This window comes from Fusarium mangiferae, assembly GCF_900044065.1.
Source record: "Fusarium mangiferae strain MRC7560 genome assembly, contig: FMAN_scaffold013, whole genome shotgun sequence".
Classification (NCBI taxonomy): Eukaryota; Fungi; Ascomycota; class Sordariomycetes; order Hypocreales; family Nectriaceae; genus Fusarium; species Fusarium mangiferae.
This window is the reverse complement of record NW_024573933.1, coordinates 1497603-1522739: the sequence shown is the minus strand read 5'-3', so window position 1 is coordinate 1522739 and position 25137 is coordinate 1497603. Positions and strand designations below refer to the sequence as shown.

Here is a 25137-nt window from a genome sequence, read left to right as displayed (position 1 = left end):
TTCTCAACAATCATTGATATTTAAGAATATGCGAGAGCATGGAGTCAAAAGGAATCAGTCAAGATCTACCCAGCCAGGCTCTAACCCCTGTTGTTTACATTCAGCGTCGAAATTTTCCCTCATCATGACAACTTCGGAACTGATGTACCCCCTCCGAATATTGTCTCCATGATGGACTTGCTCTTTGCTCCACCGAGACGAGCCCCTGGGAGAACAAGTGGAGATACCTTCACAATCAATTCATTTGTTTGGTTCATTGCTCGTGGGACCTCGGTCATGCTGGCCATTATCGATGTAGCCGTGATTTGACGTCAGAACCAAAGATGGGTTCGTCGGACCTAGAATTAAGCACGAGGACAGGACGACCCGGAACTACCGTGATCCATCGCCGGGCCTCCGAGCCAGCGCCGCCAGCGCTTCGGACTGCCGACGTACCCTTCCATCCGGCCAGTAGGAGGTCTCTACGGAGCATCCGGACAGCTGATCTCTAACCGCCGTTCTCCAAGATAATCACATCTGATCGCGAAACCTGTTTGAATCGACTGCTCAACTCAATATAGTATTTCCGATCGCCCGGTCACCTCGGCTGTTTCAAAACCACCAACATCGGCTATTATGTCTTGTGATGCTGTCGTCTCTAAGCACCGTCTAATGGCTTACAATAACTTGGCGTTTCTTGTCATACCTTTCTTGAATAACCATGATGCATGTATCGTGGATCCCTCGATGATCTGTTATTAATTATTAGCCATTCGTTTCGCATATCGCTTCATGATCTAGGAGACCAGCATCCGTGATTCAAACAGTATAGCATGCTTATTACCGCAGCATCTTGGCCGAAGCGCATGCTTTTCATCAGGTTTTACGTACAGGCTACATAAAATCAACAAGAAATCGCGCATTTACAGGATTGCTTTCTCTTATATTGGCCTATTGTCTGTGTCCTAATCTAGGGTATCATGCACTCCACTTACACTAAAAGCTTGTTACGGATTCAAACCGGAAATGTAAACCATGATATTCATTTCATTTCATTTATTCATCCATGTCGTCGGCTATTTCAACATCCCGTAGGATAGATTCAAGCCACTGGGTCAAAATAACACATTAACTTTTCCCTCTTTCAGGCAGAATAGACTCTATTTTTCCTGTAGCCAATATCAACTCTCAATAATTAAGCCATTAAATATATAGTTTTATCGATAATGCGACCAACCTGATTCTCACTGGTATATAATTAAGCTGCTGTGTTAGCCCCCCAAAGGCTTATATCAATAATGGTGGTCACAAATGTGGATAAAACATAAAAAACACAATAAAAAACACTTTACGTCCCCTCAAAGAAGAGAAGGTTCTTGATTGTAAACCCTGATAAGTCCCCGTTATGTACACTGGATGATAACCTAGTGGTTGCAAAGCATATATGAATCTAAGTTTTCTAATAGGTAATTGTATTTGGCTCTCACTGCAGATTGGCATACAGGCATTGGTTGAGACTGCATTCGAGCAGCAGAGCTTACAGCGTGAATATATAATAACTGGATAAGTCAGACGTACATGGTTACGGTTATTTCCACTGATTTGTTATGCCCAGTAACTTACATATAGTATACATGGTGCAGTATCTGTGATAAACAAGAAACAGCCATACCTGGGAAACACGGCTCGGTTACAAATGAGAACGGGACTACCTTGCTTTGTCTCATCATCGGTAGTGAATGCCTGAATTACTGCAGTGCAAGGCTGGCCAGACACAACGGTCATGGTGTTGGTTGAGGTTCAGAGGCTTTCCTTTTCTGGGTTGGTACCGGATAAACTATTAGGACCACCAAACCCAAACCCGGAATAAAGATTTGAGTGACCTGGAACCAAACTGCGACACTTAAAAAGGCTGCCCCACCTGTCACGCTCTTTCGCCTCAGCTTTTCTCCTCCCACTTCATCCATCATCATCTCACAAACCAAGAAAAGAGCAGCATCACTCTTAACGACAACGCCCATCGAGGCGAACACGCAAACAACGCCAGTGCAGTTATTATCCGACCCTGTCTCTAGTACTGACAACTTTTCCTCGTTTGACGATCTCTGTTGGCTTTATCGCCCACTGCACAATCTCGTGACTCGTCGCGCTCCTGACGCAAACAGTAGAAGAGCTTTCTCGCACAAGTCGTACCCGTACTCCTGAGGCCTGCCTTCTCTATTTGTATTTGCGTCGCATACTTCCAGCTGATACATTACCTACTTTATCTTACAATAACTGGGACTACTCTCGTACTGCTTACTACTCCTTATCTCGCCAGTCGCGACTGCGTAAAAGAAAAAATCTCTACCTGCCCACCTAAGGAAGGAAGGACCCGCTTAAGCTTTCGTACCTGAATAAAGCGACAAGGAAATTTTGATTCAGACAGAAATATTCTTCTGCATCTCTTACCTTGGCCTCGCCTCCCTCTTGTGCTGCAGGCCTTTCATTTCAAGTGGTATCGTCCACCTCTGGTCATTTCGCTGTCGGATCATATCTGGAGTGCATCGCATTTTGAGGCATCACGCGTAGCTCGTCGACTACTCCAGTCTACCATACAAGCACTTCAAACAAATCACCATGGCGTCCGCAGTCGCGGATTTGGAGGCTGGTCTCCAGGCTATGCTCAACTTGAAGCCGCCAGGTGTGTCCGGATCTCGCATCACCAGTTTCACGTCTCTTTGCGTTTCCAACATCCAGGTAAGGCTGAACCAAACATCTCCATTTGCTTCAATGCCAAACAACCGCTAATCGCTTGTCCCAACAGGCCGAATCCGTCCTCATCCAGAAAATCTTCACACACTTCAAAAAGACGCCGGGAACACACAAGTTGGGGGTACTCTACGTCGTAGACTCTGTAACCCGGAAATGGCTCGAGCAAGCCAAGGCACAGGCACAGGCAATTAACAGCTCTGCCCCGGATGGAACCTATGCCGCTGGCGTCAACCGAGTGACAGAACTCATGCCTGTTTTGATGAATGACATTCTGCAATCCGCCCCGGAAGAACAAAAGGTACGCATATCTGACTATCACCCTCATGTAGCTGGCAACCAGTCACTGCCACGTGCCGCGCACATTGGAGTACCTTACAAGGCGTTTCTGTTGACGACCTTCGTTCCTTGACATATTTGACCTTCGTACTGTTTATTTGGATCGTAACTCACACATAATCCACCGTGTAGGAAAAAATTAAGAAGCTCCTTGATATCTGGGAGAAGGGCCAGACGTTCCCTACACCAATGCTCGAATCTTTTAGAGAGAAGCTCAATGCACCACCACAGAGTACGTTTTTCACGCAAGCAGTATCACGCCTGGCTTCATATGCCCAAGCGGTACTGCTTTATTGTCTCGAATCAACTTGTAGTCTAACCCATGTGATGTTATAGATGAATCGACCACCCCTGACGGTAGCCCGCCTCCCAATGTGCTAGGCTCGCAGCATGGCAGCGCTCCAGCTCCCGCTACGACTTCAGCTCCTCCGGCTCCTAGCGGCACATCTATTCTTGAGGCTTTGGCTAACATCGCTCGTCAAAACACAACCGCTCCTCCTGCCAACCCCTTGCCGGCTCCCACAGCACCGTATAACCTGCCAGCTGCCGCGCCACCTCAACCAGTATCATCTGCTACACCGCCTGTATCGTATCCTATGGCGTCGCAGCCCGTAAATGTGCCGTCTCTTCCTTTCAGCCTCCCACATATGGGGGCGCAAAATGGATATGCAGGCTCTCCTCTGAACAACCCAAGTAACCCAACTAATCCGGCCAACGGGGCCATGCCCGGTACAGCACCTGGTCTTGGGCTTGATCCAAACACCCAACAGCAAATCATGCTGATTAAGGCGCTCGCTGACCAAGGTATTCCATTTGATAAGATTCCTGCTCTGATTCAAAGTATGGGTGGTGCAGGGGCTGCGGCTGCAGCTGGCGCTCCCCCAGCTCAGCAGCCTATTCCTTATGCACAGAGTCCTCAAATTCCTAGTCAAGCTGCATGGGGTGGCCCTTCAGGCAAGCCAGAGGATTCACGTATGCCAGGCTACGGCCATACAAGATCTCCTCCTAGATTCCATGGACGTTCTCGTTCGCGATCTCCTGACCGTGGCTGGGGTGGTCGTGGCTCTCCTCGAAATGGACGTGATCGCCTAGACTATGCCCGTGACTCTCCTAACCGTGGTCGTCATGATGACCGCCGTGGAGGTGAATATCGCCAGCGTAGCCCTCATGGACACCGTGGACGAAGTGAGACCCCACTTCATGAACAAGGCTCAGCCGACAAATGGGTCGAGTACGATCCAACTCTTCCATCCGGACACATCAAGGTCTATAGCCGAACATTGTTTGTTGGTGGAGTAACGTAGGTGTATCCTCGTCTGTATTCGTATCGTTAACTAACCAAGGTACAGCTGCTCTGAGAGTGAATTGCGCGGCATTTTTGGCCGCTTCGGTACGGTGCAAACATGCATTGTGAACAAGGACAAGCGACATGCTTTCGTGAAGATGCTTAGCCGGCAGGATGCCGTCAACGCCAAGCAAGGCACTGAGGACTCCCGCAATCTAGAAGTGCCCCTTCGTGTAAGTGACTGTAGACTCCCTTTACATATTGATTCGAGCTAACTTTATCAGACTCGTTGGGGTGTTGGTTTCGGCCCTCGGGACTGCAGCGACTATTCAACGGGTGTCAGCGTTATTCCTATCCATAAGTTGACGGAAGCTGATCGCAAATGGATGTTGACCGCCCCCTTTGGCGGCAGCGGTGGACAACCTATTGAGACTGGCTTGTCAGTGGAGGAGCCCGATATCGAGATAGGAGCTGGAGTCTCATCGAAGGCCATCAGTCGACGCATGCAAACGGACAAGGGCGGTAGCAACGGACCCAAGTCAACTCGCAATCGGGACGAAGACCTCTCCCGTTGGCGCCGAAGTAGAGACAACGGCTCCAACGGCCACAATCGTCGTGACGATCACCGCGACCTTGCTCAGGACGGACAGAACATGGTTGCCTCGTTCCCCTTTGGGATTGGCACACTGCCGAACGGCATGCCCAACTTTCCCGCTGGCTTCACATTCCCTGATCCCACAAATAACTAAGGGTTTATTTCGAGGATGACGCACAAGATTATGTAATGATACCCAGGTATGGAAATGGGAGGACATTTGTTGTTTTATTGTTGATTTCCCTTGTTGCTTTGAGCAGCGAAGAAGGCGGCGTTGGCAACATGGTTCCAAGGACTATACAAGGACTTGGCTTGGGGAGACGGTTTCTTGCATCAGCTGGTGGGCAAACAGTCGTGATTGACGGCTTCATGCAGGCGCACTGACGACCAGATGTGTTTTTGTTTGTTTCATGAGGGTCTTTGGCCCACGTAGCTTTGTTGGCTACAAATGAAAAGTTATGATATTCCACTAGATACTTGTGCCTTGTAAGCCGTACTTATGAATTCGGCTCTGCCATGGTAGTCACCGGGTGATTCAGCAGTGTCCCAAAGTTCCAGTCTTGTACATTTAGGGGCTTACACGTTGATGAGGCTCCTTTCACATTTGCTCCCTGTCTTGGCGTCCTATGCGTGTCGTTGTATCTGGATACAATATGTCGTTTGCTTGTGTGCTTCTGCAGTGGTTGTTTGTTGCCGTTGTTCCCCGTGGTGAGGCTTCCCCCAAAAACATTTCATAGCGAGCGCGATTAGTGGATAATCTGAAGATGCTTGGTCTCTGTTTCCTGTTATACAGCAGCATATCTCTTGGCAGTGAAGCTCTTGTGATCATCGATCGATCTTGATGTTTGAAAGGTGTATTCCAGGGTGCAGGCATGTTGTCTCTAGAAATGAAGTCTTCATCATTATCTTTCTTTTTAGATATGTTCTCATGTGAACAGTTGACATCCCCTGGATGTTTTAGTGTTCTGAAGGGGGTCATGTTGTCTTGTTCTTGTCGAGTTACATGATCAGACGGCATCCCCGCGTATGATGCAGGGTAATCAGCTCGGAGCCTAACCTCGACGGTCATCATGATGTTTGTACAGACATGTCCTATATATCTTTCGATCCCAATAACTACGGTCTCCTATGTTATTTGGTTCTGATTCATTTGTATTTAGGTTTGTATGAGCAACCGGTGGTTCTGTATGACCCGAGTGTCTTCCCTCATCAGATATATCGCCTCACGGCTTCGATCACTTACCCACGTCTAACACAGACAAAAAAGCTTCTCCATTCGTTATTGACAACTACTTTGTTTCTCACATTGCGGTTGTACAGTCGCATCGTATTGTGACATCCTGACCGCTCACAGTAAGGCCATGCCAAGTCTCGGCAGTGATGACTCGTTTATGGGGGGCATTGACGTGCTGTCAATCACTTCGATACTTTTTTTTTTGGTTTATTTTGTTACTCGTGTATATATGCTTGTCTTTGTTTTTCTTTACGTCTTTGTGACTATGAGCTGTGCCTGTATCTGTATCTGAAGGCCTTTATGCCTCCTTGCTGGGTCGCATCGAACCGTTAGACGGATAAGTCCTTTAAACTTGTTGATATCGATGCCCCGACAATATATATCTGGACAATGCAGCAAGAATACAATTCTTCTTTGTACGAAATGGATCTCTCGGTGTGCTTGTATAGACTACGTATCTCAGTGATATACCCTTCTACGTAGATACCTTACGTTCTGTAACTTGGTAACTTAGTTCCACGGAAGGAATGAAAGTGTTGCTCTTTACCTTGTACGTATCACATGAGAGCTTGGATATGGTCCCTTAGTTCTTCTGTTTTGGCTTAACTTGTTGTTGAAGTAGTTTATATAATTACCTGAAGCTCGAAACAGCTGTCAGCCTCGTCATGTGAACCTAGGCTTTTTATGTCAACACAATACTATGTATAGCACTTTAACTCAACTCCTTGCTTCAACACATTATCCCCTGCACGTCATTTATCCCTAACCACATGATCAGTCAACAGAAGCCAAAGTTATACGTCGCAACAAGTATCATCTCTCCTTGCCCCGGGTCGCTCAATCTCAGCCTGGTACAGGGTAACCACCACCAAACTCACCACTCTCACCAGCATTTCGATCGTCACAGTAATCTTAATTCCCTCCCTGCAACTCCTCACAAGCACGTCAAAGCGATCACGATCGTCTCATCCCTGAAGTACTTACCAACACACTTGCAATGCCAAGACAAGGCAGACTGTGACGATCGAAGCCCTCACCGTCGGTAGTTAAAATAAAGTCGACAGATCGACAGCGCCATCTTTTCAGGCAGCAATGTACTCATTAATGCCGTTCATTCACATGACTAGCCATTTGTCGATACCGTTTTCAATAGATTACTGTAACTACTCTTTACTCTTCCTCTGTTGTCAGAAACAAGCTTCGGTTATCACCAAGACCCCCATGGGGCTCGATTGGGGTATAGTGCGAGATTCCCCCCTGACTAGGTTGGATTGATCACCGACGGTCCTTTTAGATATAGACTTTTCAATGACAGTTGTTATTTGATGTAGAAGTATTAACTAGTATGTTGAGTATTCTCTATTGAGACAAGGTACATCAACTGACTCAGAGCTTGACTGGCTGTGACGTCTCTACCCCTTCAGCCTCGAAATTACGCATTTCAGGTGATGCCAGAAAAGATAAACAACCAACATGCTCAGGCAGGGATATCCATCATTATCTGCCGCTACGTAACAACAGGGTCATGACTTAACAAGAGACACATATCGCACTTGTCTCGAAGCCCCAGAATTAGAAATCCCTTGTGCTAAACCCTCTGAGATGCAACTAATTGCTGCGCGGATGGATCCCTTCATCCACAGTTTGGCTCCAGCGCAATATCCGACTGCATACCAATCAATCGATCAATCGATTACAGTAAACACTCCGCGCTGAACTGAAACCATAGTCATATGCCCATCCCACGCCCAAAGCACGCTGTAATCTTACTTCATACCCACTGACCTGCCGCTCAAATCGCGACGACAGAAAAACAAACATCTGCTTCCTGTCAAGTCCGAAATTAACGGAGCCACTCGAGGTCCATCCATCCCTTCATCGTGCATGCATGTCATCCATACCAAGAGAATCCAGAAACTTTCTACCAAGCACACACTTGCATGACCGGAAAAAGCAAAGGTCACAGAGAAACCGAAGCACAACGGGACTGACCGACTCGAGCCAAGACGGAATAACAGAGGGCTCAATTGTAAACATAACCCTTCCACTTTGCCTCAATCGTTGCCAAAATCGGCAAGGGGAGTTCCTTCGTATGTAGCTTCAGAGTGGACTGACAAGAGTCTGGATCTATACTTTCATGCTGTTTTACACGGTCTGGACTATTGATGTATTATGCTACCTAGGCTCAGCCTGCAAATACGTGCATATATGTCGGCGATCTAGACAAATACTCACGTTACTCTATAAGTCTCGACGAAGACCTTGTCGACATAGCCTCCAATCCAAGTCTTGGTACATTACGCAGGACATAAAAATTATCGTATGGTTTGGTGGCGGTAACAGAAATCGAACATCGAGAACACATGTCTTGGCTCTTGGCTGTCAAGTCTTGATTCATCTGGCCAAGATCGGGCGTGTGGTAAAGAAAAACACCAGCCAAGAGCCAAGATTCACATCTGTGGCATCAAAGGTGTTGGCATCGGTAGTCGCCGCCTTGGTATCTTGGATGATCGGCTTGGAAACATAATAGGGCTGGACGACTTGATGCACGTCCTTTGACATACATCGGATTCCGAAATCAGGTCAACGAGGCTATGTTCGTGACCAATTTCAACATTAACAGGACGCGTCAATCATCGAGGCTTGTAGAATTTCATGGACACACGGTTGGTAAGTAAATGTGAATTGCGACTCCTGGCGACACAAAAATGACGACGCCTCTTTGAGACCAGCAGCTGTGTTACTGGGCTCACATAGGCGATGTCGCTCCCGATCTGCAAGGCTTATGGATGAGGAAGAAAACGGTTCTGCTCGGAAGCCATAAATGTCAGTATACGACAAGGCTTGGTTAAGCAGACATGTAAATTGAGCCATTGTCAGATTGAGCATTCTGCAGCCTCTCATGGATCAGATGTTCTTCAGGCGGTATACTCCATGGGCAAATGAAGGCCGCCCCATCCACCAGTCGGGAGGCTGCACTAGGAGCGTAATACCATGCGGCCTAAAATGAAAGTCGAGGTGAATATGCTCATCGCAACGCGCAACGCGCAACTTTGCGCAACGCACATCCATCTTGGCCGTGCCACAACGTTCCTGGTGTAAAGGAAACACTCTCGTTTCAGTCAGCGACTGAGTTGTTCGTTCAACGACCGAGGCCAGCTGTTTCATCAACCGGTCGTTCCTCGCTTCGAGACTCTTGGCATCTCCGGAGAGAAGGAAGTCAACATTGGCTCTGGATCTCTATGCAGCTGCATGAATGTGGGCAGTGGACAAAATACTCTCATGCGCCTCGTCATCCGAGAACATGGCTGACGATAATACTGACCTACACCTCACTTTGAGTCCAGTTGATATCCGCCAAAGCCGAGCATTGAAGCGAATTGGTCTTGCGGCCAAAATCCGGGGTGTGGCATCCTTTGCATGTAAGCAATTGATATGGCTCAAAGAGTTGCATGGTTGTCAGCATGTTTGCTTGGCCTTTGACGTACTGGTATGTCCGTCTTCAGCCCCGTGATATTCCCCAAGTCGCGAGTCGTACCTAAGGTAATCCCCAGTTTGGGGACTTGTACTTAATTACAACTTTCATGAGTATTCTGGGGCGTAAACAGTACGTATAGGCCAGGATGCAGACTTCCGCAGCTTCACTATGGAGTACCCGCGCAATATCAACTCTCACGTATGAATCGCTCGAAATTGTATGAGTGAATTAGTTGTTGGGATGAGATGCAGGGTCCTCCGGCAGCCTCAGGTCCGTCCATCCATTATCGAGTCGTATGCTCCAGTTTTTGTTATTGACTAGCCAAAGGTAAGTTTAGCCAGCGAGAGGTGATTCTGCTCCATCAAATCCCACACTAAGGTTTGGAGACTCGTGGAGCCTGGATAAATTCCTTTTAAGATGGAGACTCTTGATGGCGACGTAAACAACGTCACCATCGGAAGCTGACCGCTAAGGTGTTGTCCATCGTCGATCACTGATCCTGGTCCTTCTCGTATGTATGCTCTGAATTGCCAGGCCCAACACGATGTGAAGGCGTGGCGCGCCACTATCGAGGTCGAGGTCGCGGCAGAGCCTCGCTCCAACCTTTGCACTGCGACTTGTTGTGAGCTGTAAAAGCCGATCGCACCGACAGGGTCACTAGCTTGGATTGGAAACAAGATATAGCAAGATCGAGACTTGTCTCTTGATAAACGCCAATCGTAATCGTGACAAAGGCGGACACACCGTTGTCGAATATCCGACGGGATTGTTTCAGGCATATGTTAAGGTAACATGCGAAAATACTTAACGGTTGAGCTGGTGCTCCAGTGCAATTTCTCCAGACAACCTATAGCATTGACATCATATCCGATTCGCGATTGAACAAATAAATTTGCAATTCCGGGAATGACGGCACGGATAGATAGGATGCCAGATAGATACGGGGGCTGTCGTGGAGACTATCATGGGGAGCTGGAGCAATAAAATGGGTGCAAGAGCCTCATTTACTGGCGTCAGCCAACGGCGAGGCACTTTGGTAGGGACAAGTGACAGTAGGTGGGTTGTCACAAAAGACTACCAGGAACAAGCACGTAAAGAAAACAGCAAAAAAAGCCGCGTCTGGGGCCTTTAGCTCAAGGCGCTTAGTGCTTCTCTGAGCTTTCTGTCTGTCTTTGGGAAAGTAATGTCCGACACCTGACAGGGCCTGGACTTTCTGAGCGCTCTAATCGGCTGGTACTCGGTACCTTGAAGACGTGGTACGGCCAGCGGCGGCAAGTTGGCGTGCTGAGTTAGTGGAAGGGAAAAGAAGTGGATATCAGGAACGAGCATCCATCATGGTGGAGCAAAAATGCTAGAGCACCGTGCCAGATTTTGCCAAACCAGAGTTATCGGTCCTAAGCCCCAGCTACGTCGCCGCCTCCGGTGAGGCTTTGATAACAGTATGTATCATCGGAGGCCAGATGATGGTTGTGAGCCAGAGGCTGTTAACACCGCGGCTTCCGATTTACCCAGAGCTTAGCGACATAGCCCCGACAATACAGTGTGATTGACAATCCAAGCTGGACTATGTAGTGAAGGATGTGGTTCAGGGCTAGCCAATAGTAAGTTCGACAGCTTGACTGCCGAAGGTCGCGTGCAAGCCAAATCGCGTGGATCGGTACAAGCGGGTCTCACATGCGGGCAAGTTATAAATCCCTGCATTTCAATTTGGTAATGGCTATTTGGGGTCGTTGGGGTTAGGATTTGGAGAACAGGCTGAAGATTCTAGTTTGACGTCTCCAGATCAAACCGGCTGTATGTGTGAGACATGCAGGTAAATGTGCCATTGTCGCGAGACCGGAGGTTTGATGGTGACAGCATTGCGAGATTTCGAGATTTCTCCGCTCTGGAAATAGAGGCCAGGATCTCGAGTGACGTATGCGCATCGTGCCAGATTCACGTATCATTTTTCGTTTTCGGATAACCCATGACTTGTTGATAGACCGCCTAAGCCTCTAAGTAACGTCAGCAGAGGCGACAACAGCATGATGCGTCTTTGGCTTATCATGCTGATCCTCACGAATCTTCTTTCGTGGTTCACAAGACGCAAGTAGCTATGGCGCAAATAGGCACAAGACCATAAAGCCAAGTCAAGTCAAGCCCACGCTTCGACAACCCCTATCAGATGAACCGTCTACCCCAGACTGTGGCGGAAAGCGCATGAATAAGAAAGTCGGGGCGGAGACTGGTAGGCACAACAACATCCAGGGACTGGGACAGTCAAGCACAGTCAAGGTCGCACTCGACTCCATCAGTGAAGTCCCTTGAATCGAGTGAAGGCTTGGCTGTTCAGGGAAGCTGCTCTTCGCTCTCCGCAATTGTGCACTGTTGCTGTCGCCAAGGAAACTGGGGTGAAGCGGTGTTCTTGATAGTGCGGTCTGGCCTGGGCTGGTCTGCCGTGCGTATGTAGGTGAAGATAAAGATGGAGATGGACAAGCGAAAAAGTGAGGCTGTAGGAAGAAAAGTATCCGGCACCATCATCTCCCGCGGGATGGGAGCATTGGGAGGAGGTGATTGTGTTGGGGTAGATCTCAGGATGTGGAAGGTGTAGCCAATGACTGATGCTGAGACCTTCCAGATTTGACATTAAGCTCATCAATATCCCGCATGCTACGCAGCGAGCGTGCCACTATTGCCATTCCCTAGTCACAGCTACTGTCCCTCTAACAAGCCCATGCTGTGGTTTTACCCGCAAATGGTTAGGGGAATGATTCAATGACCAGAGTCCACGTTTACTATTATGCAAGAGTATCAAACATAATGAGCGATATTACCAGTATAAGGAGTCTAGGTTGAGTCTATTTGCTTGGACCGTTTCATGGTCTTTGAATTCCCTCATCAGATGAATCGACCAATCACTATGACCAATTGATTGACTCTGTTTCCTAGACAATTTTCAGGGTGCAAGCCCACCATCCTCCTAGTTCGAGCGCCTCCCGGGCGACCCCGGATCCGCCCAAAGCCGGGCAAAGATGGGGAAGATGCACGAATATGCAGTCAAGAAATGCCTCGTTGACTTGGCGTCAGCCGTGAAAGGGGATTGGGTAGAGCTCGATCGAGTGCGACATGGTGAGACGAGAGACTTGTTCTTTTTTCGACATCGCTTTACGCGGACACAGCACTCATGCGCCCCGGGTTTTTCTGGAAGAAAATAGACGCACTCGCTCGTGCGTGTAAGTCGGTAGCTCCACGCTGATAGAGCTGCATAATGCAAATCTCCCACTGTAGTTAATTTGGACCCGGCCTTGTCGGCGCTTTAGTGGACTCCAAAGATTGCAAACTGTTTAGTGCTGTTGTTTATCTCCCCGTTTGTAATACCAATTGCCTCTCGCCTGTGATATATTGAAGTTGGACTAAGATGTAGAATAATTACTGTATCAAGTAAACAACACAAGGGGTCGTTGGTGGCGGATATTGTGTAAGGGTGTCTCCGTCGCGGAAACAACAAGGTACCTAGGCATTGGACGGGTGGCCATGGACACGACGTAACAATAAGTTACACGAGGCTTGTTGAAGTTACGTAGGCGGGCTTAAGCATACAGTTTGGTGTGTAAGACCAACCGCCCAGTAACGTAATGGGAGCGATAGGCGCGGCACACAAAACTTGGACCCTGGATGAGGCAACTTGTAACAGCAAAAGACGCGGAATGGAACCTCGACGTGGAATCTCCAAGAGTCAGGAACAACAGCGGAGCGCGGAAACCGGTGCGGTGAACGACTCGCTGAGGATCGGGGTCAGACCCGCTACATCGAGCGAGCGACTCAGGCACTCTCGTTCTCAGCTTCAGAAGTTCGTGACCAAAAAGGACTTACCGTGCCCCGTCTTCGGTATTCGACGACCCATTTAGGGTTGACCGAGAAGAAAACATCTTGTACACCGCGAATTGCCCGTGGGGTCTCCATCTATTGCCCACTGACACACCGAGGCATCGGCGCCGAAGTCCAGCCACCGGAGGTCGCGGGTAAAAAAGCGCCGACCAAATCCTGTTCGGTTTTGCCTACCTTATCGACAGCCAACTGCTCTAGCCAAAAACCCGCGGAAGAAAGCGACCACGTCCCCCAGTTTAAACATGGAGGTACCCCCACATGAAATCCGATGCGAAGTGGATGTGGATATGACAAGGTAGAAAATCAAAACCCGCGAAAGGGCGAGGCCGACTGGACCGGAACTGTGAGCTGGGTTAGGTAGGCAAATCGGAGAAACAGTCGCCGCCATTGGTCATAGGCTGTCTCACCTTCTTTTGAACTCAGTCATTCCAATGACGTAGAGACTCAGCGGACTGCTGCTTTTGGTGATGGATGGGATTCTGGGGCACTGACCTTTACAGGCTTGAGCCATGAGCAAGGGCATGGGGTGCCCTGGAGCTGACGGGGTTCGTTTGTGCAAGCTCAATAGAGACAAGGACAACACGGGCCTGGAATCGACTTGGCTGCTTGGCGAGAGAGGCGACAAGAGTTCTTCGTGATGACTGACAGCGGTGGCCAAGTCCAGAGGGAGGAAGGGCACTGGATAAACGGTTGGAGGTCACTGTGGAAAGGCCGGCTTCTAGAAAAATTCCAACATGCGTGGCTTTTGGCCAGTGCAGCTGGGTCCATAAGTTATGCACGCCTGCATGAGCGGCTTCAACAGCTGTGATGATCCCAAATAATACCTCACATGAGGGAAGTTGACAGAAACAGCAAGGGTTCAGTCCCGCTCTAACCGAGCTCGCTAGCATCGTGGTATTTGTGTCAAGCATCTCTGATGCTCGCTCTTTTTGTACGCTAAAACTGGGCGAGGCTCGGTCCCGTCGTCGTTGGGACAGGGCTTGCTCTGGTGGTGAAAATGGCTAGCCTGCCGTTTTGGATGGAGATCCATTCAGTAGCTGATGAAGAAAGTTCAGCGGTTCAATCAAGTCTTCTCCAATAACCCTCGCCCGCGTTAACCCGCAGGTTGGATCCAAGACGCTAATAGCGGCGCCTCATCTTATGCGTGGAAGATGGACGTGTAAACTGAATCTCCTCGGTGTCCTTCTTTAGACGAACACGGAGAAGACCAGAGGCAGGCCTAGGGCAGCCAAGCCGATCCAGCCCAGGCGAGGCCCTGCAGAGGCTCGCCCATGTCGTTTCGTGAACGAGGCCGTATCTCGCACCGTACGCATTCACTGTCGAGCTGCCAAGGCTAGCACAGGCTCAACAGCTGCCGATAAGGCGATTGGACATGGCAGCCACTCAACAGTGACAATTGGCGCCTGGTGAGCGAGCAGTGGATGGGGCGCTCATGTGTACCCTTATTCTTGAACCTGGAACTGTTCCATCATAACAGGCCATAGTTTCTCAAAGTCATGACTACTTAGTCAAAGGCGAGGCGCACCGTAGTAAAGTTTGTCACGATACGTCTGATTACTTGTCATAAAATGACGACTATCATGACCACCCATCGAAACACGGCGATCCCGTTTCGGTCCTGCCTGAGACCCCTACGTTCAATTAACCTCATGCTTTCTCGTGTCCGGGTCAAACAAGACTTGGAACAACGACTGATAGGCTGGCCGAATAAGAATTTTGCAGAGGGAATCTAGACTGAGAAGATGCAGAGTAACCGACCAGCATAGTCGTCATCGGACGGGATCTGTGAAGCTATCCCATCTCAGATTGTCAGACCAGTACCCAGTCAGGTCAGTCCCGAGGTAGATCGCGTGGGGCCAGTCTCAAATATGCTGCAATTAGAGTAGCGGATCGATCAATGTATGCACTTTAGTGTGCGTTTGCTGCGTAAACTGGATGGCTTTTAATGTCACCTCTTGAACACGACTTGTTTTTTACGTCTACCAGCTTCAAGGTGGAAATTAGGAAATTGAACGACACTCTTTGCGCGCAAATAACAACATCCCCATAGGAAGGCGCATTATTTGCACAAGATGGGAAAAGGTATGAAGATCTATGCAATGCTATTATGCATGCGCGATGTGTCAATGGCTGCGGTACGATTGTGAAATCATCACTGAGTCATTGCAATTGCACAACATTGCACATCAGGACCATGACTCCCGTCGCGTTCCAGGGGCCATGAGGGTGACATTTCTCGTTGATACATACTGTACTCCGTAATAAGGGTCTCGATTAGCAGCTCAAGGCGAAGCAAGGCTGATGGATTGACATAAACGGCAACCCGTTCTCTCCGTTCCTCATGAAGCGGAGCCTATCATGACTTCTCCTGTCTTCTCCAGTGTCTCGAGTCGCGATTTCGCTGACCGCCGGGGATGGGCAAGTCAGTGTCGTCATTATTCTTGACAGGCAGCGATACGCAGTGGGAAAAACGAAAAAGAGCACATGGGCATGGGGGAGGGGGGTCCTCCCATGGAGGAAAATCCCTCAGCGGAAACGGGGAGCTTGACGCCAGGTACAAGCTCGGCCAGCAATGACATACAGGAGAGGTACCGGGGCCCCAGTATGGAGAGCGCGCTACAGAACACCAGAGGGCTTTGTATTCAGTAGGTCCAGACGCTGGCAGGCAGACATTTACAGTTGTACATGGCTTGATGCTATCTTGAGGCAAAATCTAGCATTAGTGAGGCAATACGTCGATACAATCGAGGACCGGGCTTTGAGCCATCCCACATGTACAACGGGGCTCTCGAAGGATGGAAGCCAACGGGATCCGGGAGATGCACAGTGTCTTACTGTATCTCGAGCCAAAAGTCCATGGGAGTTGTATGGCCGTGGAGATGCTTTGGTGATAGTTCGGAGAGTATTACAGTAGGTACGTAGGCAGATACAAACAGGGCGATAAGCAAGCTTGGATACGAAAGTAAGATTACTCGCTCAGCTGTGGGTTTTGTGAGTGTCTTGTTTTTCGTAAAGCTAAATCGGTAAAACTATACTTGCGCGCTATCACAGCGTGTACAATCCCGCGGACATTCCCCCAGCCCATGTAAAATAAACCCAGCCCAGACAGGCAGGCGGGCTATTGTTTTGATTTGTTTGTATTGAACCTCTTCACAACTCATCGCTTTGTCAAGATTGAGGCAAATCACTCATTGTGACATGGATGATGAATGACCGATTGTTAGTGCCATCATATTGGGGTCGTCATTGTCGTTGTCATTGTCACGCTCATTCAGTCAGTCATCCATTGTAAGCCATCAATCAGCTATCAGCCACGGGCAGTTAGACATATGAGACGTCCAATAGCTATCGCTTATCAGATACGTGCTCTCAATTGAGTTTTGTTTTGTCTCCTGTTTACGCTGAGCACTCTCCCTCCCCCTTGTGCTTTATCGGCAGGGCAATCTGATAGCATGAGTCTCAATCTGAGTCTAGTCTTGCTGCATATGAAATGTGAACTGGTCTTTAGTCCCTCTCAATCTCTTTTTTCCCACTGCGTTTGCTGTGCTTTCTCCTTTGCACCCACTGCTGAGATTACCGTCTTGTTTCCATTCCCCACGCCGAGCGCCGCCACACACTGTGCTCTGCACCTGCATAGAAGGCAGAACTTGGCTGGGCCGAGGACCAGAGGCTGCCTTGAGTGGACAAGGGTAAGGGCAATTTAAATGGGGCATCATAAAATGGGCCGTGTAAGTCTGCAAGATGCAGCGACCGATGTTTCATAGAGTTACACCCTAGCACGGGCTTGATTAGCTCAATTGACACGCCCTGTAGAAAACAAAAAAAAAAGTTGCAGGCATAGCTCCAAGGGAAACCATTTTGGTGAGAGGTGAGAGAACCCAGCTCCTAACAAGAGAGCAGTAAGAAAAATTGAGCCAGCCGACGCTACCGGGTACGGCAAGGGTAGCTCCTACACTGGCGTGCTGGCTAACACACTCTGTCTCTAGTTTCCAGGTGGATGTTGATGCTACTGCGCTGTTTACTGCATTAGAATGAGATTGACTGAGATGGGGGTTTGTTGATCTCAAATGTTGTTGTCTGGTGTTGTTATAGCTACCTGATCTGATTGAGTTTCTTGCTATCATCTCATACTTTTTGTTGAATGAATGCTTAATGCGCTTCAGCACGGAATAAAACCTACAGTCAATACGCGCATAACTATTTTAAAAGAAATTTGCATAGCACTACATCATCAAGCTTTAGAGTACGAATTCAAAGCAAGCACATCGCACTTTACTTTTCCCCAGGCCAATGACACGAGAAGGCTAGGGTAAGTGAGGGTGTAGCTAAACCGCAAGAGGGTGTGATGAAGTTTCTTTCCTCCGTGACCGTGGATGTGATTGTGTCTCTACGTACTAGGTAGCTACTAAGTTGTCGTTCGCTAATCCCGACTCGTGCGGGCTTTAACGGCAACGGAAGCAAAAGGAAGGGAAAAAGCTGAGCGAATATGGAAGAATGGCAATGGCAATGGACTAGAGTCTGATTGTGGTCTGCATAATGGCGGCAGAAGTAGAGCGATTGATGAGTGAATGGTCAATCCAGTTGAAATGGATGGATTGGACTGGGTCGGCAGGGCCGTGAGAGGTCGGATCAATTCGTACAGTAGAGGAAAGAGAGGCTCCTTGTTGCTAGCTCGTACCTCGAAGAGCTTCCGGTCGTACCTGGAGACGGCATGGAGCACATAACCTGGGGCATATTGGGATTCGCGAGAGACCATGCCAGGAACCTGCGCGAGACTCGTGGGAACTGACTGATGGGGCTCCATCCTAATCCACCCGTCCCGGCTTGGGAAGAGGAAGAGACCCATAGAATTCTTTTGTGCTGTGGAGCCCTGCGTCGCCGTGGGACCCGTTTGATGAGACCCCGGTCCTCTGTGTTATTCTTTTGTGTCTTGTCTACTTGTGATGGGGGGGCCACAGAAAGTCTGTGAGCAGCGAGTAAGATGGCGACATGCATCAAGTGAGAGACAATCAGTCTTGGAGAAATATGCAGGCATTGAGGTGTGGTACCCACTTCATAACCGGGTCTCCATCATTTTGATCAGGGCCGAAAGTCTGTGGGCAGGGGCCATGCAGCGCATGCACGAGCGTGGGCCGGCAAGCTCGCCGGGAAAGAACCTAGCCCAAGCTTTCTCACGCATCTCACTTTGCAATTCAAAAAGAAGCTCTCGCCCGACTCAAACTTTCTCTTCTTTTCCTCTCCTCTTCACCCACGAATGCTTCATTCATAAGCGACCCTAACTTCGTGCGGTGCTTAGACACTTTCTTCCCTTTTCCCTCTCCACTGTACCTTGTTCCTCTGTTTCTCTCACAACAACAGAAGCGGCATCAACCTATTATTTCACTATATCTGCTGCCCACCTACAGCCGCACTCTACACAACCTAAGAATCGACATTCTCTTTTCCATCATCTCCAACGATGGCTGAAGAGAAGGCGGCCGGCGCTCCTGCGCTGGACACCAACATCGAGACTGGCGGCTTCGACGAGAAGCGAGGACAAGCTGCTCCCCCCACCCACGCCCCCAAGGCTCCTGTCGCCGAAGATGAGGAGCCCGACGAGGACATGGACGCCCTGATCGAGGATCTCGAGTCCGAAGATGGCCACGCCTTCGACGATGAAGAAGAGACTCAGCCCGGAGGTGGCCGTGTTGTTCCTGAAGATCAGCTCCAAACCGACTCCCGAGTCGGTTTGACCGAGGCCGAAGTTCTCAACCGACGACGCAAATGGGGTCTCAACCAGATGAAAGAAGAGCGTGAGAACATGATTCTCAAGTTCCTGATGTTCTTTGTCGGCCCAATTCAGTTCGTGATGGTTCGTAAACCGTACCCTGAGCATTTCCCGTCTTTTCCCAGTCTTTCTATCGTTTTCCGCTCTTTCCCTGCTTTTCCTCCAGGTTTTCCCCACTTTTCGTCCTTAATTAGCAGTTCTGTACCCTGGTATACCCTCAATTGCACTCCCCTGATTCCCCTGCGCACTTTGAACCAACTTTGAGCAAAATTCGACGCTCGTAGCACGTTCTACGTCGTTTTCCCTGAGAGTTGTTCGGTGAAGCCGGTCGCGACACTAGCAATGGTGTTGTGTCTAGCTGAGCTTAGTGTGGTGGTCAATGCGCGGTATTTCCTAGTTAGGAAATACCTAGTTCCAACGAAAATTGGCTATAACTCCATCATTTCTCAAACAAAATTCACGATTTCTTTTGCTAACGACTTGTAGGAAGCTGCTGCTGTTCTCGCTGCTGGTTTGGAGGACTGGATTGACTTTGGCGTCATCTGCGCGCTGCTCCTGCTCAACGCCTGTGTCGGTTTTATTCAAGAGTTTCAGGCGTAAGTTTCGCAATCTAATTCCTATTCCAAGGGTTCATTTAGAACGTTACTAACACACCATTATAGAGGTTCGATCGTTGAAGAACTAAAGTTTGTTACCCTTCCCAAGCCTGGAGATCGTATGAATCTCTAGACTAGCTCTTTCCTGGCCCTGCTTCTCGAGCCTCACAAGAGCCTCTAGAAGCAACACGCCGAATGCTTATCGTAGAGCACCAGAATCTGACTGTTTAACAGGAAAACACTTGCTCTCAAGGCTGTCGTCCTACGTGACGGTACTCTCAAGGAAGTTGAGGCCCCCGAGGTCGTGCCCGGTGATATTCTCCAGGTTGAAGAGGGAACCATCATCCCTGCTGATGGTCGTTTCGTTACCGAGGGCTGCTTCGTCCAGGTTGATCAGTCTGCCATCACTGGCGAGTCTCTCGCTGTCGACAAGCACGCTGGTGATAACTGCTATGCTTCCTCCGCTGTCAAGCGAGGTGAGGCTTTCGTCATCGTTACCGCCACTGGTGACAACACTTTCGTTGGCCGAGCTGCTGCCCTTGTCTCTCAGTCCGCTGGAGGCACTGGTCACTTCACAGAGGTTCTCAACGGCATCGGTACTATCCTTCTCGTATTGTTTGTTAACCCTGGTGTCCCAAATGTTTGCAAACTGAGCTAACATCGGCAGGGTCGTCGCTACGCTCCTTGTAGTTTGGGTGTCTTCCTTCTACCGATCGAATGGAATGTGAGGATGATATACACCCTCTTGATGGCTATTATACTAATTTAAATCCCTTTTTAGTGTCGATATCCTACGTTTCACTCTCGCAATTACCATTGTCGGTGTCCCTGTCGGTCTTCCTGCTGTCGTCACAACCACTATGGCTGTCGGAGCTGCCTACCTCGCCAAGAAGCAGGCCATTGTCCAGAAGCTGTCCGCTATTGAGTCTCTGGCCGGTGTCGAGATTCTCTGCTCTGACAAGACTGGTACCCTGACCAAGAACAAGCTCTCTCTCGCTGAGCCCTTCTGTGTTGCTGGCGTTGAGCCCGATGATCTCATGCTTACTGCTTGTTTGGCCGCTTCCCGCAAGAAGAAGGGTATTGACGCCATTGACAAGGCTTTCCTCAAGGCTCTCAAGTACTACCCCCGTGCCAAGAGCGTTCTGTCCAAGTACAAGGTTCTTGACTTCCATCCCTTTGATCCCGTCTCCAAGAAGGTTCAGGCTGTTGTTGAGTCTCCTCAGGGCGAGCGCATCATCTGTGTCAAGGGAGCTCCTCTCTTTGTCCTGAAGACTGTCGAAGAGGACCACCCTATCCCTGAGGAAATTGATGCTGCGTACAAGAACACTGTTGCCGAATTCGCTACCCGTGGTTTCCGATCTCTCGGTGTTGCTCGCAAGCGAGGTGAGGGTGCTTGGGAGATTCTCGGAATTATGCCTTGCTCTGACCCTCCCCGTCACGATACTGCCCGCACCATCAACGAGGCCAAGCGCCTTGGTCTCTCCATCAAGATGCTTACTGGTGATGCCGTCGGTATTGCTCGTGAGACTTCTCGTCAGCTCGGTCTCGGTACCAATGTTTACAACGCTGAGCGTCTTGGCCTTGGCGGTGGTGGTGACATGCCTGGTTCTGAGGTCTACGATTTCGTCGAGGCTGCCGATGGTTTCGCTGAGGTTTTCCCCCAGCACAAGTACAACGTCGTCGAGATTCTCCAGCAGCGTGGTTACCTTGTTGCCATGACTGGTGATGGTGTCAACGATGCTCCCTCTCTGAAGAAGGCTGATACCGGTATTGCTGTTGAGGGTGCTTCCGATGCTGCCCGCTCTGCTTCCGACATTGTTTTCCTTGCTCCAGGTCTTGGTGCTATCATTGATGCTTTGAAAACTTGTAAGTTTCCAGTCTGCTGCCCTGTGTCGTTGGTTGAGGCTATTTCGCTCCACTTTTTTCGCGATGACCTCTACCACTACACAAAGGCCACCCCTTTATGATAAGACCTATGCTAACAGCCCTCTGGCACGCCAAATCTTCCATCGTATGTATGCTTACGTTGTGTATCGTATTGCTCTGTCTCTCCACATGGAGATCTTCCTTGGTCTCTGGATCGCCATCCTCAACAAGAGCTTGAACATTGAGCTTGTCGTTTTCATTGCTATCTTCGCCGATATTGCTACTCTTGCCATTGCTTACGACAACGCTCCTTTCTCCCAGACACCCGTCAAGTGGAACCTCCCCAAGCTCTGGGGTATGTCCGTCCTTCTCGGTGTTGTCCTGGCTGTTGGTACCTGGATTGCTCTTACTACCATGTACGCCAACTCTGAGGATGGTGGTATCGTCCAGAACTTCGGTAAGATCGACGAGGTTCTCTTCCTTGAGATCTCTCTCACTGAGAACTGGCTCATCTTCATCACCCGTGCCAACGGCCCCTTCTGGTCTTCCATCCCCTCTTGGCAGCTGTCTGGTGCCATTCTGATCGTCGATATCCTTGCCACCCTCTTCTGTATCTTCGGTTGGTTCGTTGGTGGCCAGACCAGCATCGTGGCCGTCGTCCGTATCTGGATTTTCTCTTTCGGTGTCTTCTGTGTCATGGGTGGTCTCTACTACTTCATGCAGGGCAGCACTGGATTTGACAACCTGATGCACGGCAAGTCCCCCAAGCAGAACCAGAAGCAGCGATCCCTTGAGGATTTCGGTAAGTTCCTAGCCACTGCCTTGACGTTGACCTTCAGTTCACTAACTCTATCACAGTTGTCTCTCTTCAGCGTGTCTCGACCCAGCACGAGAAGTCTCAGTAAACTAGATGGTATATACCCGGACCACCATCGCCCGGACTTTTCACTTTCGCTCTGTCCAAATTTGAACTGTATTACTCGCACCCGAGTATTAAGACTCCTGGAGTGGTTGAGGAAACTTTCATACCCCTAGAGAACGTCTACTAGACACCTAATAATACAAGTAAAATGAATAATTCGTCCTCTAAAACCTGAGTGATCCTTGTCTCAAATCTGTGTCCATCTGGTTTTGCTTTCTCTGTGCTCATTTGATGGTTGCTATTATCCTCAAGTCGGTAGTTTTGCTGATTTAGTGGTTACCATTAATTCCTCAACGTATACCTTAGTTGTGCTCATTTTCCTCAGCTGCAGCATGGCCTTTCAATGGCCAGCCCACCATCCATGATTGGCCTCTCCTCCAGCCTCTCGCCTAAGCACCATCCACTCAGTGTGACATCAGTTGCAACCTGAAGCCCCCTCCATATCTCAACAGCTCACATTTGCCGCTTCGCAAATTCTGACAACTGCATTACTCCGCCTTTCCCGTCCAAAGCCGTTGTGGAAGCTATCGAGTGTCATAAGGACGATCATGAACCGCGAAATCCCTGGCTATTACTATGGTACAGAATTCTGGCAAACACTGAACTTTGTACTTACTTGCATTTCTGGCAGACAATGAGAAAAAAAAGTATTTCAAGATCGAAAGGACGCATACGGCGCCCTCGTCAGCTGCCTGGTCGTCGGATGCCGTGAAAAGGCGCAAAGTCGAGCACGAGGCTCAAAAACTCGCTGAACGCCAAGCGCACCAAATAAAGAAACACATCAAGCGCCATTTCGTTGCTAGACATACAGTCACGTCCGCACTTCTAACGAGGGAGATTGGACTTCCCTATGTCGCCGAGAGAGGCCGCAGTAGAGTAGAGGATGAAGACCTTGGTGCTGCAGCGTGGGCAAGAGGTTCAGTGGCCAAAGGTAACGTCCCTTTTGCACCAAGCTTTGCAAGAGAGCGACGTGCAAATATGCCGTGCTTTTATGTCTCTGGGGACGATGAGAAGACCGGTCTAGGGGCTTCCTATGCCAGTAAGTCCTCGGGCCGCAGCGCTGCAACGCATGACTTCAGCATGATATCTGACTTGCCTTCCAGCTTTGGATGAGGAGACTTTGGTGGGAAGCTATATCCCTACAGATGAGAATGACGAGTTTGTCCTCGAGGCTGGAAGATACTTTAATCTACTGACATAGTGCAGAATTCATTTCTCACGGGAAGCACCCAGTTCTTCTGGCAGAACCCTATCATTCCGTACAGAGGCGGTACGATGTCCACAGATGTCATCAATCAAGTATCATCAGCCTTCACATACAATACTCTTGACTTCGCGCGAACCTGACAACACCTGCGGAATATACTTCTTCTCTCCACGACTGTCAAATCATAGGGACCCCGATCGCCCACAATGGCTGCTTGGCGAATGTAACTATTCTTTCTGCTTGGCCATGTATTGAACCCTGCTGACTTGAAAACAGCAATTCTCTATCAGAGAGTCGCTGTCCCTCATGAGGGACGTGGTGAATGGATGGTTCACAATAGCACGCCAGCACCTTCATCTTCGGACCTTATTTGTGTTGCTAGCTCTAACAGAGGCCTCCTTAGAATGCATTCCGAGGGGAGCGTCTCGGTGGTTGCTCCAAGAGCCGCCCAAAACGGTACACAACTCCCACAAGAAACGTTTGCACAAGATTTCCAAGAGGGGAATCACAACGTTGTGTTCACTGGCGGGAGGCAACCCAGGCTTTGGATAACAGATCTTCGCGCCCCTGAACCGCAATGGTCGTTTGCGAATCATGCAAGCTCCATCTCCCATATCAAGAGTGTAAACCCACATCAGGTGCTGGCATCGGGATTGAAGAGCTCGATGGCCCTCTACGACGTACGCTATCTTACAAGTGACCCGCGTGGAACAAAGCCACTACTGTTTTTTAACGGACACCGCAACGAGGCTCATTTTCACATTGGTTGGGATGTCAGTCCGGAGCTGAACGTCGTTGCTGCGGCACAGGACAATGGGACTATAAAGCTCTTTTCATTGAAATCGGGCCATCAACTACGTTGTTCAGCTGTTGGGACTATTCACGTTGATTCGCCTGTCAAGGCGCTGATGTTCCAGAGGATGCCCAGGGAAAGAATGCCCAGTCTTTTTGTCGGGGAGGGGCCTTTACTAAGGAAGTTTTCTTTTGGAATACGGGACTGGGGTGATGAGGCGTGAAATTCGACGCAGGATAAAGGAGCTCTGCTGAAGATGCATAACAAAGGTGCAGATGAGGTTTGTTGTGAGGAAACGAAAGTCTTGGTGGAATATCTAAGGAAATCTAAACTCTATATTAACTTGACTAGGCATGAAGGAAAAAAACACGACACAAAGGGAAAGACATAAGAAAAGTGATATGAACCCAATGAAAAGACACCTTATGCCTAATCCTTTTCCAATCTCACAAAGAGAC

At 49.2% G+C, this 25137-nt stretch overlaps 3 protein-coding genes across 3 annotated transcripts; all 3 read left to right on the top strand.

The window, feature by feature from the left end:
- Positions 1–2598: 2598 nt before the first annotated feature.
- Positions 2599–5103, top strand: FMAN_00485 (uncharacterized protein; the record flags this gene model as incomplete). The annotated part of the gene is made up of 6 exons (XM_041822341.1): positions 2599–2718; positions 2786–3031; positions 3202–3301; positions 3406–4369; positions 4419–4587; positions 4639–5103. The coding sequence occupies 6 exons, from the start codon at positions 2599–2601 to the stop codon at positions 5101–5103; spliced, it is 2064 nt and encodes a 687-aa protein (XP_041688031.1).
- Positions 5104–18986: 13883 nt separating this feature from the next.
- On the top strand, positions 18987–22662 carry FMAN_00484 (putative H+-transporting ATPase; the record flags this gene model as incomplete). The annotated part of the gene is made up of 8 exons (XM_041822340.1): positions 18987–19379; positions 19782–19891; positions 19958–19981; positions 20126–20506; positions 20559–20615; positions 20673–21785; positions 21844–22559; positions 22616–22662. 8 exons carry the CDS (start codon positions 18987–18989, stop codon positions 22660–22662), a joined length of 2841 nt encoding a protein of 946 aa, XP_041688030.1.
- Positions 22663–23227: 565 nt separating this feature from the next.
- On the top strand, positions 23228–24902 carry FMAN_00483 (uncharacterized protein; the record flags this gene model as incomplete). Its single annotated transcript, XM_041822339.1, has 5 exons — positions 23228–23258; positions 23311–23718; positions 23783–23837; positions 23886–24109; positions 24163–24902. The coding sequence occupies 5 exons, from the start codon at positions 23228–23230 to the stop codon at positions 24900–24902; spliced, it is 1458 nt and encodes a 485-aa protein (XP_041688029.1).
- Positions 24903–25137: the final 235 nt, after the last annotated feature.